Raw genomic sequence first — 14,247 nt, 5'->3', positions numbered from 1 at the left:
GGAGTGACAGTTCCCAATAATGTGTGCCAGTGAAAATTACACAAGAAGCAAATATTCATCTGGATCTTATAATAACACTGTTGACAGGAGCATGTCTTCCCTCTCTGCCTAGAAATTCGCCTCCCTTGTTTGGGGATAATTAGATCATACATTGAATTGACAAGTCAGGTCAAGTTTATTGTTATATGCACAAATAATATAAGGTACAGGTACAATGAAACAACACATCAATTCTAATGGACTGGAAAAAAAAGGGTATATAAAAAACGTTAGTGCAAAGTACACAATTAGGAACAAGTCTATGCTCGTTCAAGAGGTGGTCCATAGTTTTCCGTTGCTGAGGTAGAATTAGGTTTCTGTAGGTCAGTTCACGAACCTAATAGCTGTAGGAAAGTAGTTGCCCTGAACCTGGTGGTGTGGGGCTTCAGGATTTCGTGCCATATGCCTGACGATACCAGTGAAAATAGGGCCGTGATGGGGATCCTTGTTAGAAGATGCCATTTAGATGCCATTGAGCCTCTTAGATGCTTTCAAAGGAAGGAAGGGAGGTGGTGGGGACAGTGCTCTGATGGACTAGCCTGTCCACCCCCATCTGCATTGAAATTGTGGTTTGGAATTGCCATACCAGGCCATGATATGACATTAGGATACTTTCTACTGTGCATTGGCAGAAGTTTTCAGAGACCTGCCAAATCTCTTTAAAATTGTAATGGTGCTACCATGTCTTCTTTGTGATTTGTTCTATGTGCTGCACAGGTCATCCGAGAAGTTAATGCCCAGGAGTTTGAAGCTGCGAACTCTCTCCACCGCCGCCCCATCAATGAAAACTGATCCATAGTCTCCTGATTTACTCTTTCTGAAGTCAGCAATTAGTTTTTTGGTTTTGCTGACTGAGTGAAAGGTTGTTGTAGTGACACCACTCAACCAGGCGTTCTTTCTCTTTCCCGTACACTGACTCGTCACCGCCTGTGATTGGGCCAACAATCCCAACAATAACTGGAGCAGCACAATCGAGCAGCGGTAGAGTTGCTGCCGTACAGTGCCAGAGACCTGGGTGCTTGTCTGCGCGGAATTTGTATGTTCACCCCGTGACCTGCATGGGTTTTCTCCCAAAATTTTGGTTTCCTCCCACACTCCAAAGACGTACAGGTTTGTAGGTTAATTCGCTTGGTATAAATGTAATAATTGTCCCTAGTGTAGGATGGTGTTAATGTGCGGGGATCGCTGGTCCGTGCAGACGCGGTGGACCCCCCCCCCCCCCCCCTCCCAGAACCGGAGGAAGAAATAGAACACGCTAACCTTCTACAAGAAGGTGTGCACGCATGGTCGAGGGCGGTTCCTGCTGTGGGTCGGAGGCACCCCGGCCATGGGTTGGGACGGTGGGGCTTGCGGGCGCAGTCGACGCTCCGGCTGTGGGCCATCTCGGCTGTATGCCGAGGGGTGTGAGGAGACCAATGCAAAAGCCGCAGGATGGACGAGACGCAGTCGCATTTCCTAGACCAGCAGGGGATCGTGTCCTGAGAAATATGGCACCCAGCAATGGCTGAGAGACGTCAGCAACAATGCAAACAAAGAAGTAAGAATAAATTAATTGCTAAACCCGGCATGGTGATACAGTGTAAAAAAGTAAAAAGAAACAAAACAAACGACAGTGAGCATTCAAGTGCAAAGTGGTAGGAAAGTTCAAATTGTCCAGTGTCTATGGTGCAGGATGGGAAGCTGTGCTGGAAAATTGGAGGTTGTAGTGATAACATCTGACCTGAAGGTGGCATTGTTGCCGGCGGTCAGGATGCAGGGACGGCATCCAGCCAGAAGGTGGCGCTGTGGACGGCAGTCAGGCTGCAGTGACGGCAGCCGATCTGAAGATGGTGCTGTTGACGGCGGTCAGGGAAGGTCGAGTGTCTCTTCCGGTTGGCCGCGGCACCCATTTTTGCAGTCACTACGTCAGCCATTTTGGCGGCGGTCGGTGAGGCAGCCTTTAAATACAGCCAACCGAGGCTTTTCCCGGAAGCATGCGGGGCGGCCGACATCGACGGGCCTCACCCCACGGCTGCAGGTAGGGACTCCACCCAGCGTTGGCGAGGTCGGCGGAGACCGGTTGCGCTGCCGCGTCCTCGGCGGAGACTGGACGCTGCCGAAGGATCCATCGCGGGACCGCCGACTCACGACTGGCCGAGGTTCCACCCCGATGCTGCGCCGACCACATCCCGATCGGGTGGGCTGCCAGCGCCCAGGGATCTTCGGGGTTCACTCAGTGAGGACGTCTTTGGGCTGCCGCCCCAGCTAAGCCCGCTGTATCGGGAGGCGAGACCTTGAGCAGCGGCCGGCAGGGTAGGCCCCCTCTCTACCCGCTCCCGGGGCCGTCGGGCAGACGTCCGCGATGCTGGGGGCGGGGAGCTGGTCCACTCGCAGCTCCTGCAGCAGCTGGTGTGGGAGCGGCTGGAGAGATTGGCGGCCGTCACACAAGGCCAGGACCTGGGGCACACTTCCTGGTAGGGCCGGGTTGGCGGTAGCAGGGTTAGGCTGTCGGCTGCAGACATCAGGTTTCCCGAGGCTGTGTGTATCGGGAGAAATCCCAAATCCCAATTTGGATCATCGGGGTCACCAATGTAGCGGCACCAAACGTGGTGAATAAACACGTCTGAAGAAGGGTTTCAGCCCGAAAACGTCGCCTATTTCCTTCGCTCCATAGATGCTGCTGCACCCGCTGAGTTTCTCCAGCATTTTTGTGTACCTTGTGGTGAATAAACAGTTGCTTTATTCAGTGAGATATTAGGTTCGAAATACAGTTTGGTCCTCTAACATTTCAATTTCAATTCAATTTCAATTTCAATTTCAATCAATTCAACTTTATTGTCATTGCACAGATACAAGTATGGGTACAATGAAATGCAGTTTAGCGTCTGTTCGTAGTAATAGTGCAATTATAGAAATAGAAAATACAGAATAAGCAAACAATGTGGACGGAGAGACTGGAGAAATCTATCGGCGGGACTCCGAGTTCAGCAATGTGATAGTGTTGTTGAAGAAGCTGTTCCTCATCCTACTTGTACGAGACCTGAGGCTCCTGTACCGCCTCCCTGATGGGAGGAGGGCAAACAGTCCATGGTTAGGGTGGGTGGAGTCCTTGATGATCTTCCCGGCCCGTCTCAGACACCGTTTTCGGTGGAGGGCATCCATGGCAGGGAGCAGGGCACCGATGATGTACTGAGCGGTTTTCACCACCCGTTGTAGTGCCTTCTTGTCAGCTACGGTGCAACTGGTGTACCATACCGTGAAGCAGGTGGTCAGGATGCTTTCGATGGTACAGTGGTAAAAGTTGGTCAGGATCTGGGGGGACAGGTGAGCTTTCTTGAGCCTCCTCAGGAAGTAAAGGCGCTGCTGCGCCTTTTTGATCAGTTTGGAGGTATTGAGGGACCAGGACAGATCCTGGTCTGGCAACATTATTGCAGTGCAAAACATAATGTAATTGTTGCTGCAGCTCAGCAAGGGTGTTGTCTCGAGCTCAGCTACCTGTTGACTCGGGTGATCTCAAGGTGAGATATGCTTATGTAGCAGGACACTTCCCTTAACCCCATGACGTCACGTGACAGCCCTCGTAACCACTGGCGTGGTTTGATTATCAGCTGACGCCACATTGGCAACATTATTGCAGTGCAAAATATTTAGACTTGACTCTGCGGTTAACATTTCTGTCAAGGCAGCACAGTGGTAGAGCTGCTGTCTCACAGCACATGAGACCCGCATACAACCCTGACTATGAGTGCTGGCTGTGCAGAGTTTGCATGTTCACCTGTGACTGCATAGGTTTTCTCTGGGTGCTCCAGTTTCCTCCCACATTCCAAAGATGTATAGGTTTGTTGTTTAATTGGCTTTAGTAAATTGCCCCTAGTGTGCAGGACATAGACTAGTGCACGGGTGATCAATGGTCGGTGTGGGCTCGGTGGGCTGAAATGCCTGTTTCCATGCTGTATCTCTCTAAGCTAAGATGCATCATATTTGGTTGTTTTGCTGTGTAACTGCTGTAGCATTGCATCCTCAAATGCTCATGTCTCTACTTCTTTCCTTCCCCTCCTGTTAGTGTATTATAGAAGTGTATGCTAAGGTGGAAGAATAATGGAGGACCTGGTGTGGAGGCACTGCCAGGAGGGGGAGGACAGGACAGGAGAGGAGAGGACATGAGAGAGAACAAAGGAGGAGCCAGTGGGGGTACTTTGTAACTTTGTCAACCCCTGTGGCGACTATTTGCATACCTTGGGTATGCAAGTAAAGAATTTCACTATGCCTTGCCACGTGACAATAAAGTATTCCATTCCATTCATTGGTTAGATTATTCCAGCAGACCTGATTGGGACACAGCATAGTGGAAAAAGTCTCAACAAATGTCAGTTGTGATGAGAATTAAAGCATTTTTGTCAAGTGTAGGTTTCAATAACTTTTAAAATTGCCAAAAGACTTGCCAAGAAACACCAGAAATCTAAGTTACACTAATGATTGGTGGCACCACACATTGTAACTGTATCAGTTATTTGTATAAAGTTCTGAAAATATATTTAAGTAATCTTTTGAATGCTTCATGACGAGAGGCAGGGAATTCCAGAAGACGTATATTAGAAATGACGCAAATAATAAAGGACATTGGCTTGAAGCCATTTTTCAGCACAAAACTCGTGTAAATGAATTACACATGAGTACAGGTGATCTAGTCCTGCAGCAGCAAACCTAGTGGCAAATTCCAAGCCAAAATTGTTGCCCCTCTCACTCTCACGTTGTTTGGTTAAAATTATATTTTTGCAGAAAGAATATACTGTCTGGTTGAATCTTGCTCTTCCTGCTACTTGTTTTAGTAATCAACATTTTAATCTTTCTCCTTCATCGACCAAAAGGTTATGTTGGAGGTTATGTGGGAGGTCATGTTGCAGTTGTATAAGACGTCGGTGAGGCCGCATTATAGATTATTGTGTTCAGTTCTGGGCACCATGTTATAGGAAAGATGTCAAGCTGGAAAGGGTACAGAGAAGATTTACGAGAATGTTGTCAGGACTAGAGGATCTGAGCTATAGAGAGAGGTTGAGTAGGCTGGGATTCTATTCCTTGCGGCGAAGGAGGATGAGGCATGATCTTATTGAGGTGTATAAAATCATGAGAGGAATAGATCGGGTAAATCATGAGAGGAACAGAGTCTCATGCCCCAGAAGGTGAATTGAGGACCAGAGGACATAGGTATAAGGTGAAGGAAAAAAGATTTAAAAGGAATCTGAGATGTAACTTTTTCACACAAAGGGTGGTGGGTGTATAGAACAAGCTGCCAGAGGAGGTAGTTACAGCAGGGACTATCCCAACATATAATAAACAGTTAGATAGGTACATGGATAGGACAGGTTTGGAGGGATAGGGACCAAACGCAGGCAGGTGGGACCAGTGTAGCTGGGACATGTTTGCTGGTGTGGGCACGTTGGGCCGAAAGGCCTGTTTCCACACTCTTATGACTCTAAAATGATCAGTTATAATCAAAGCTGTTTTAAAGATTAGATTTGAATTCTGATCATATTCTCATTTGGTTTTAATACTTACATTTTAATTTGCACAACAATTTATTTTTAAATGTAGTCATAGTTGAAAAGCAGAGAAACAGACCCTTTTTGTGCCACCTGCAAATTTATTAATCATGTCACTAACATGCTCATATATTAATATATGATAAACAGGAGATCCATCATTGATCCATGCAGTGCATGACTGGTCACCAGCCTCCAATTTGAAAAGAAACCCAACACTGCCATCCTCTAACCACCAAATCAATTTTGTATCCAATTACCTATTGCACCCTAGATCCTATATGCTACAACCTTCCAAATCAGTCAAAGACCTTGCAACGGTCCATATGGACAATGTCTACTGCCCTGCTCTCTTCAATCCACTTGGTCACTTCTTCAAAAAACTCAGTCAAGTTTGGGAGACATGATTCCCTACAAAAAAACTCTGCTGACTTCCCTAATCTGACCTTGCCTTTGCAAATTCAAACAAATCTTGCCTCAGAATGCCATCCAATAACTACCTATCATTGGCATTAGACCTACTGTCTGAAGAAGGGTCCCGACCAAAAATGTAATCTATCCATGTCTTCGAGAGATGCTCCGTGACCCGCTAAGTTACTTCAACACTTTTTTTTGTAAATCATCATTTGCAGTTCATTGTATGTTGGTAAGGTCTACTGGCCTGTAGTTTCCTGGCTTATCCAGACAACTCCTTCAAAACCTTTGCATCTTGTTACTTTGAACCAAAATTGCTTTCTTCCTTTCACTATTTATTTATACTTTGATTTTGAATCATTTCTAATAATTATTTCTTGCTTCATTCATGCCACTCTCTAATTCATACTATGAGCTCAATTATTACAATCAGCAGTGAATCAATGACACTTAGCACTGACCTCAGAGAAGCTGCCCACAAGATCTTGAACAAAGATCTACTGAATGGATTTCAACTTTCCTCAAAGTCATTATCTTGCAGGCATAAACCAAAGAGATCTCCGACAAACAAGCATAGCGTCCAAGTTGATGCGAAGCATGACGCTAAAGCAACAACTTGTAACAGGGAATTAAATAAGATACATGAGATTAAGGTAGAAGCTGAAATATCTTGATATTTTTAAAAGTAGCCCTTTATTTATTTTTAAAGTACACAATTTTGAAATAATCATTGAATGATAATTCACAAATATAACATTTGTTTTTTTTTTAGAACAGTGAGATTATTAACAGTAATTTTAGTTTGATATACCATAAAACATTAAGTTGTAACGTACCTCATGCAACACATTTTAATATTTTCAGAGACACAAGAGACTGCAGACGCTGCTCGACCTGCGGGGTTCCTCTAGTAATTTGCGATTTGCTTCGTATTTTAACACTATTTAATTGTGAGAATACATTAATACCTCTAAGTTCCTGACAGTTTATAGTTTTCTGCAGACTATGTTGGGGAAGTTCCCAACAGGGCAACCTGGGGAGAAACAAGGGATCACTGTCAACACGACTTCTGAGTTTCAGTGTGCATACCATAGAAGTTGATTTACTCTGTTATAATGGTGAGTGCTGGTAACCTCATCATTATTTATCATCACAGATTCCAGTCCAGTGAGTTAGAAGAAACAGTCAAACTGAAAATTGTATAATTTCATCAAATGTTTCCTTTGATAATAAAATCGTTTGGCGAGTCGAGACAGTGAGTGAATTTAAGGGGTTTTATTTTGTAACAGTAAAACAGTGAATAAACTCTGGTTGGTAAGTCAGCCAACAAAACGATGTTACTTCCACAAGTGTGGCGCCAGAATGAAACAACTCGGTAAAAAACACGCAAATAGAGCTCCCTGCGCCCACGTGACTGGAGCAGCCAATCGCCCAAACTACCCAAAGACGCCCCATATAGCTGAGCGAGGGAAGACCATAAAGAAGAAGTGAATTGGGCCCCCCGGTCGGTGGAGATATCCGACGGGACCCCGAACCGGGCAATCCAGTTGGCCGCCAGGACCCGGGCGCAAGACGCGGCAGAGGTATCCGAGAGCGGGATAGCCTCCGGCCACCTCGTGAATCGATCCACGACAGTGAGTAAATGGGTGCACCGCGGGATGTCGGAAACGGGCCCACCAGGTCAACGTTTAATGCAGGAAACGGACCGCAGGGGCGTCAAAACCCTGCAACGGGGGCCGCACGTGTCGCTGGACCTTGGAGGTCTGACAGGGAAAGCAGGCACAGGTCCAGGCCATCACCTGCTTGCGGAGACCGTGCCAAACAAATTTGTCCACCACCAGCGCAGAGGTCACCCGTATGGACGGGTGGGCCAGACTGTGGATGGAGTCAAAAATCCGTCGACGCTAACGTATGGGGACGATGGGGCGAGGTCGACCGGTGGAGACATCGTAGAGGACCATCGTGCCCAAGGATCCACACGGGATATCAGCCAACTGGAGGCCAGAAACAGCTGTGCGGTAGTCCGCCATCCCAGCGTCCGCATGCTGTGCAGCAGCCAGCTCTTCGTAGTCCACGCCGTGGTCTACGGCCGAAATGGAGGGGATGGCGGGGTGGAACAGAGCGTCAGCGACGGTGTTGAGCTTTCCCGCGACATGCTGTGGTGAATTTGGAGATATAAGCGAGGTTTCGCTGCTGGCGGGCAGACCACGGGTCGGAGACATTACCCAAGGCAAAGGTGAGGGGTTTGTGGTCATTGAAGGCAGTGAAAATGCGACCTTCGAGAAAGTAGTGGAAGTGCCTGATGGCCAGGTACAACGCCAGGAGCTCCCTGTCGAAGGCGCTGTAGTTGTGCCTGGGAGCTCATAGCTGACGGCTGAAAAAGGCCAGGACACCGTCTACAGTGAGGGCCATTGAGGCTGAGGCCCACGGGTGGACCAACATGGTTGCATTGGCCAGGGCCGCCTTGGCACCCTCAAACGACCGCCTCAGAGGACCACTCGACCAACTGTATCTAGGAGGCGCCGTCCAGTTGGCTATGGGTGCCCTGCCTGCAGCTGTCCGTCCTTTCACTCCTTTTTTTTATTTTTAGTATGTTTAAAAGTGTTTTATTTGGAACAAATTATTTTTATGTGTGGGGGTGGGTTGGGAAGGGGGGAACTGTATTTCTCAGTCCCTACCTAGTCGGAGAGGCGGCTTTCCTCCGAGCAGCACGTCGACCCGTCCTCGTGGCCTACCATCGGGTCTGAAGCGGCGTTTCATGAGGGGACCGGCCAGAAGCACGGATTCGACGGCACAACGCTGGAGCGCTATGGACGGGTGGGCCAGACTGTGGATGGAGTCAAAAATCCGTCGACGCTAACGTATGGGGACGATGGGGCGAGGTCGACCGGTGGAGACATCGTAGAGGACCATCGTGCCCAAGGATCCACACGGGATATCAGCCAACTGGAGGCTATAGCGGAGCGGGCGATGCCATGCCCGGGTCGCTACGCTGGAGCTCCGCAATGCTGAGTCCGCCGATGAACATCGCGGAGCTGGGGGATCTGTTGAGCGGCCAGCCGCGGGCGGCGGTGCTGACTTAAACATCGGGAGCCTGGGATCTCTCGCCAAGACTGCCAGTGATGGAGCTCCGTCCAGCGCGGCCTGTTGGTTTCGGAAGCCGCAGTCTCCGGTATGGAAGAGGCCGTTCCAGGCATCCCAAGCCACTGTGAGGGTTCTCCCGACGCCGGAGCACCATCACCCGACGAGAAGGGCCTGAAACATCGGGCCCTGTAGCGGCAACTGCGGAGGCCTCAATAGGCCCGACTATGGGGGGACAAGAGGATGGGGACTGGACTTTGTGCCTTACCTCACAGTGGGAACCATTGTGGGGGGATGATTTTATGTTTTATGTTAAATTTCTTTATAATGTTATATTGTATTCTTATTAATGTGCTGCAATGGCAATTCAAATTTCGCCACACCAATTGGTGTATGTGACAATAAATTAACTTTTGACCTCCTGCGGCTTGCCCGTGAGGCACTGGAAAAGGGAGCGCATGATCTTGGCAGCTGCTGGCAAGAAACAATGGTAAAAATTCACCATGCCGACAAATTCCGGCAACCCCTTTACTGTACGCGGCCGGTGAAACTGACGAATGGCCTCCACCTTCGAGGGTAGAGGGGTGGCGTCTGGAGGTGTGATGCTGTGCCCCAGAAAGGCGATGGAACGGAGGTCGAACTGGCACTTGGCGGGGTTTATTATGAGGCCATGGTCGAGGAGGCGTTGGAAGAGAGTCCGCAGGTGTTCGATGTGCTTGTCCTGGGTGGGGCTTGCAACTAGGATGTCATCGAGGTAGATTAAGATGAACGGCAGACCCCTCCCGACCCTGTCCATAAGCCTTTGGAACGCCTGCGCGGCGTTCTTCAATCCAAAGAGCATACGCAGCCATTCGAACAACCCGAACAGGATGATCGTCGCGGTCTTGGGGATGTTGTCCGGATAAACTGGGATCTGGTTATAGCCACGGACAAGGTCGACTTTAGAGAAGAAGGCAGCACCCTCGAGGTGGGCAGAAAAGTCCTGGATGTTGGGCACCGGGTAGCGGTCCGCAGTTGTCATGGCGTTTAGACGCCTATAGTCCCCACATGGTCTCCACCCCCCAGATGCTTTGGAGACCATGTGCAGCGGGGATGCCCACGGGCTGTCCGAGCGCCAGACGATCCCCATGTCCCCCATGGGCTAAAACTCCTCCCGGGCGATGCACATCTTGTCCGGTGGAAGACGACACGCCCGGGCGTGTACCAGAGCGCCCAAGGTGGGGATGTGATGGGCGACCCTGTGCTTGGGGGCTGCCGCGCTGAAACGGGGAGCAAGGAGCTCAGGGAACTCAGTGACGAGGGAGGCATAGGGCCATCGACCTCGGCGACGGCGCTGAGCTGTGGGCTGTGTGGAGGCGGAAGCTGCGGGGCCGAGGGCCGATGCCGGGATCATGCGCCCACCCTGCACATCGACTAAGAGGGAGAAGGCCCGCAGGGATTCGGCACCCAGGAGCGATTGTGTGACGTCGGCCACGATGAAAGTCCACTCATATGGCCGGGAGTCGAAAGGGAGCGAGAGGGACCGCGTGCCGTAAGTGCAAATGGTACTTCTATTAACTGCCATGAGCACAGGGCCCCGCTTACCAGCACGGGTGTCGCGTCCTGTCAGCAGGAGGATGCTAACGATAGCACCGGAGTCAATGAAGAAGCGCCTGCTGGAGTGATGGTCACGGACGTAGAGGCGATTGTTTGGGCCGATCGCCTCTACAGACGATCGACTGAGGCGTTTCCCTGAAACGAGCAGGGTTGACGGCAGCGTCGAGCCTCAGCACATCAGCGGAGGTGGTAGAAGCACCATTTGTGCTTACCCCGGTCCCCGGCACATGGCTGTGGCTCTGCGATGGAAGCAGTGGGTGGGGTCTCCCCGCGATCCCTCCGTGGCAACTGGCGCGCTGGCACGGAGACCTGGTTTATGGAGTCGCCATCTTGCTGCTTCGCCAGCCAGAGTTCGTCGGCCCTCTCGGCGAGCTGCATGGGGTCAGCGAAATCAGAACCGGCGAGCATGAGGCGGATGTCGTCAGGCATCTGCTCTGAGAACGCCTGTTCGAAGAGCATACAAGGGCGGTGGCCGTCCATCAGGGCGAGCATTTCGGCCATCAGCGTGGACGGCTTGCGATCGCCCAATCTGTCCATGCGTAAAAGGCGGGCGGCGCGATCTCTGCGGCTGAGCCCGCACGTGCGGAGAAGGAGGACTTTGAGGCCTTCGTAATTTGCGAGCGCCAACGGGTCTTGTAGAAACAGCAGTGGCCGCGAAGGCGTCTCATGTGTGAGCGCGCCGACGACATGAAAATATTTGGTGTCGTCTACCACGATGTTGCGGAGATAAAATTGCACTTCTACGTGGGAGAACCAAACCTGAGGCTGTTTAGCCCAGAACACGGGTAGCTTGAGGGCAACGGCATTCTGCTGAGCGTCAGTAACGGTGGTGGCTTGCATTCTTGACGTCCAATATACGGGTGGACACGTCGGGGTCACCAGTTTGGCGAGTCGAGATAGTGAGTGAATTCAGAGGGTTTTATTTTGTAACAGTTAAACAGTGAATAAACTCTGGTCGGTAAGACAGCCACCAAAACAAAACAATGTTACTTCCACAAGTGTGGCACTAGAATGAAACAACTGGGTAAAAAGAATGCAAATATCGCTCCCCGCGCCCACGTGACTGGAGCAGCCAATTCGAGGGTTTGACTACCCAAAGACTGCCCTACACTTGGTGCCGCTACAGTATGTTAATATGTGCACTAAAATTACTTTTGAATTTCACTGAATTTCTAATCATCTTATTTTATAATTTTAATTGTGTACAAAAATACATTTTATTTTCAGACTTGTATTCTCAGAAATGTATACTCATACTTTCAAAGCCACAGGGAATTGCGGTTTTCCTTTTATTACTTTTTTAAAAGCAGGAATTTCATGATGGAGACCAAGTACCCCATTTTGTCCATGCCAGACAAAGAGGAGCTACTCAGTCTAATTCCATGTCCTAGCTATAGATACATAGCCTTGTAAGATATGGCAGTTCTAGTGTTTATCCAGGTACTTCTTTAAATACGATTAGACTTGTTGCTCCAACCCATCCTTTAGAGAGTAATTCCCAGTTCCAACTTTGCCACTCATTTTCTACCAATTATCTTGAATCTTTATTCCTTGTTATTGACTTCCCTGTTGAAAGTCTAGTCATTCAGAACAGACTTGACATGAATGTACGCAACTCAGTTTGAAGAACTAACATGAGTGCTCTTTAGTGACAATGGAAACTAATGCACAGATTTTGTCAATATTCCTGACCAGAAGGAAAAGGTGGCTCAGTATGGGATCAATCTCAGAAGCTTAACAATGTGGCTGCTTACATGGGAATTACTCGGGATCACTCGTTACCAAACCTTGGAGTTTGCACACCATTGGACAACCTGCAACAGGAATTGTGGGGAGATAAACAAAAAGGTATGCACTCTATATTTTTAATGGAATGTTGTGAGGAATGTAATGAATGTCCAAAAGCTGGGGAATTGGGTCACTTGGTCCATGTAGTTCCGACCCTTTACCAAAGCCTCTTCCTGCCCTTCATCTAATCCTATCAATGTTATATTGGGTTCCTTTCCTCCTCATGTTTATCCATCTTCTCTGAAATGCGTATTTGCTATTAACTACATAGTGCCAAATTCCAGGTGCAAACCATCCTTTAGATAATGACATTTCTTTAAAATTCCAATTTGATTTATTAACGACCTCTTTATTTATTGCCACGGATATGATTTCCACTACACATGCTACCTTCTACAATCTCATGATTGTAAAGACTGCCATAAGATCATCCTATCCCCACCCTTCCATCACCCAGCTTTGTTTTTATATAATTGAATATTTCTGTTCTGTTAAAATAGGTCAGCTGCAATGTTGTTGTCATTTTGTTCCCATATCAATCCTGGAAATCCAATGTGCTCACCTTCTTTTAGAATCAGATAAAATTATTAATTTGACCATCTTTTTTCTTTATTCCTGGATTAACTTCTTTATTCTGGATTAACTTGTCATTATTATACTTTTTCAGATTTGAAACTATTTGACTCAGAAGTCTGCATTCTTTGTTTTATTTATTTTTTAAATCTGTTTCAGTGTCTCTTTGTATTCTTCAACTAACTGTGTTTATCATCCCCATCATCATTCTTTCATGTAACATAAGTAGTTTTGCACTAAAGATAATGTCCTTTGTGAGCCTAGATTGTGCTACAGAATGTTCAATTGTATATTTCAAAGATTTACAGAAAGATTTTAATTAAAAAAATAAGAATATTAATTGGCCTCCTAGCAAAGAACCAATACATATCCAACTGTGGAATATTAAAAAAATTTGCTCAAAGCCTCCTTGAAGAAATGTAACATCCTCAGTGAATCTTGGAAATCTCTGAAGAATCAATCAAAATGGAGAAGGAACATTGAAGAGGTACTTCGAACCACAAGTTCATGCCTAGTTTGGAAATAGAAGCCCTGGGCTGACAGTGGAAAGTGTGCCCCATCTAACAAACTCTGTCTCACATCCCCTGACTTTCAGTCTGAAGAAGGGTCTCGACCCAAAACATCACCCATTCCTCTCCAGAAATGCTGCCTGGCCCACTGAGGTATTCCAGCATTTTGTGCCTATCCAGCATCTGCAGTTCCTTCCTACACAAACTACCTATTGGACATATGGGCCAGTCGCTCCCAGAAGTCAACGAGATGTTACATTTCTTGAAGGAGACCTATAGCACCTCCTGCCCCATTTATGGAAGTTTGTAGTTTCCACATCAGCCTGACTAGCCACCATGAAACCCACCAAATTGGAGTACAAGCAAGTCGCCTTCAATCATTACTGCCAAGGAATGGATTTGTTCTGCTACAGTTAACCTTTGTTAAAACACAACAGTTATGTCCTGTGCCAATGGTAGTAAAATCAGTCCAGTTGTGTGGGTGTCTATCAACTATAGCAACTGAAAAGTTACGAATAGAAAATATCATAACGTTAACGTAGTTAGATGTGTGTGCTACAAACATGATATTTCAAAATAATAATGGCTTGATTTAAATACCCTTAGTGTGCGAGTGCTGTTTCCCCTTTAGGTTAGTTTAGTTTATTGTCACAGTTAAGGTACAGTTAAAAGCTTTTGTTGCGTGCTAACCAGTCACAATGCATGATTACAATCGATCCATTTACAGT

At 47.8% G+C, this 14,247-nt stretch overlaps 1 protein-coding gene across 3 annotated transcripts in view; it reads left to right on the top strand.

Moving 5' to 3' along the window:
* Window positions 1-14,247, top strand: part of mettl25 (methyltransferase like 25) — a 78,323-nt gene that overhangs the window by 575 nt on the left and 63,501 nt on the right. The window contains exon 2 of one of the 3 annotated variants that reach the window (XM_055650760.1): window positions 12,345-12,497. The exons of 1 other annotated variant lie outside the window; for it this stretch is intronic. In XM_055650760.1, coding sequence (XP_055506735.1) covers window positions 12,345-12,497 — 153 coding nt within the window. Of the gene's footprint in view, window positions 1-12,344; window positions 12,498-14,247 lie in introns of those variants that run through there. One more of the 3 variants, XM_055650763.1, reaches the window with a different exon arrangement.

The sequence above is a fragment of the Leucoraja erinacea genome, chromosome 19 (assembly GCF_028641065.1).
Source record: "Leucoraja erinacea ecotype New England chromosome 19, Leri_hhj_1, whole genome shotgun sequence".
Taxonomy (NCBI): domain Eukaryota; kingdom Metazoa; phylum Chordata; class Chondrichthyes; order Rajiformes; family Rajidae; genus Leucoraja; species Leucoraja erinaceus.
Note: the sequence above shows the minus strand (reverse complement) of the source record. Positions and strands in the feature narration are given on the sequence as shown.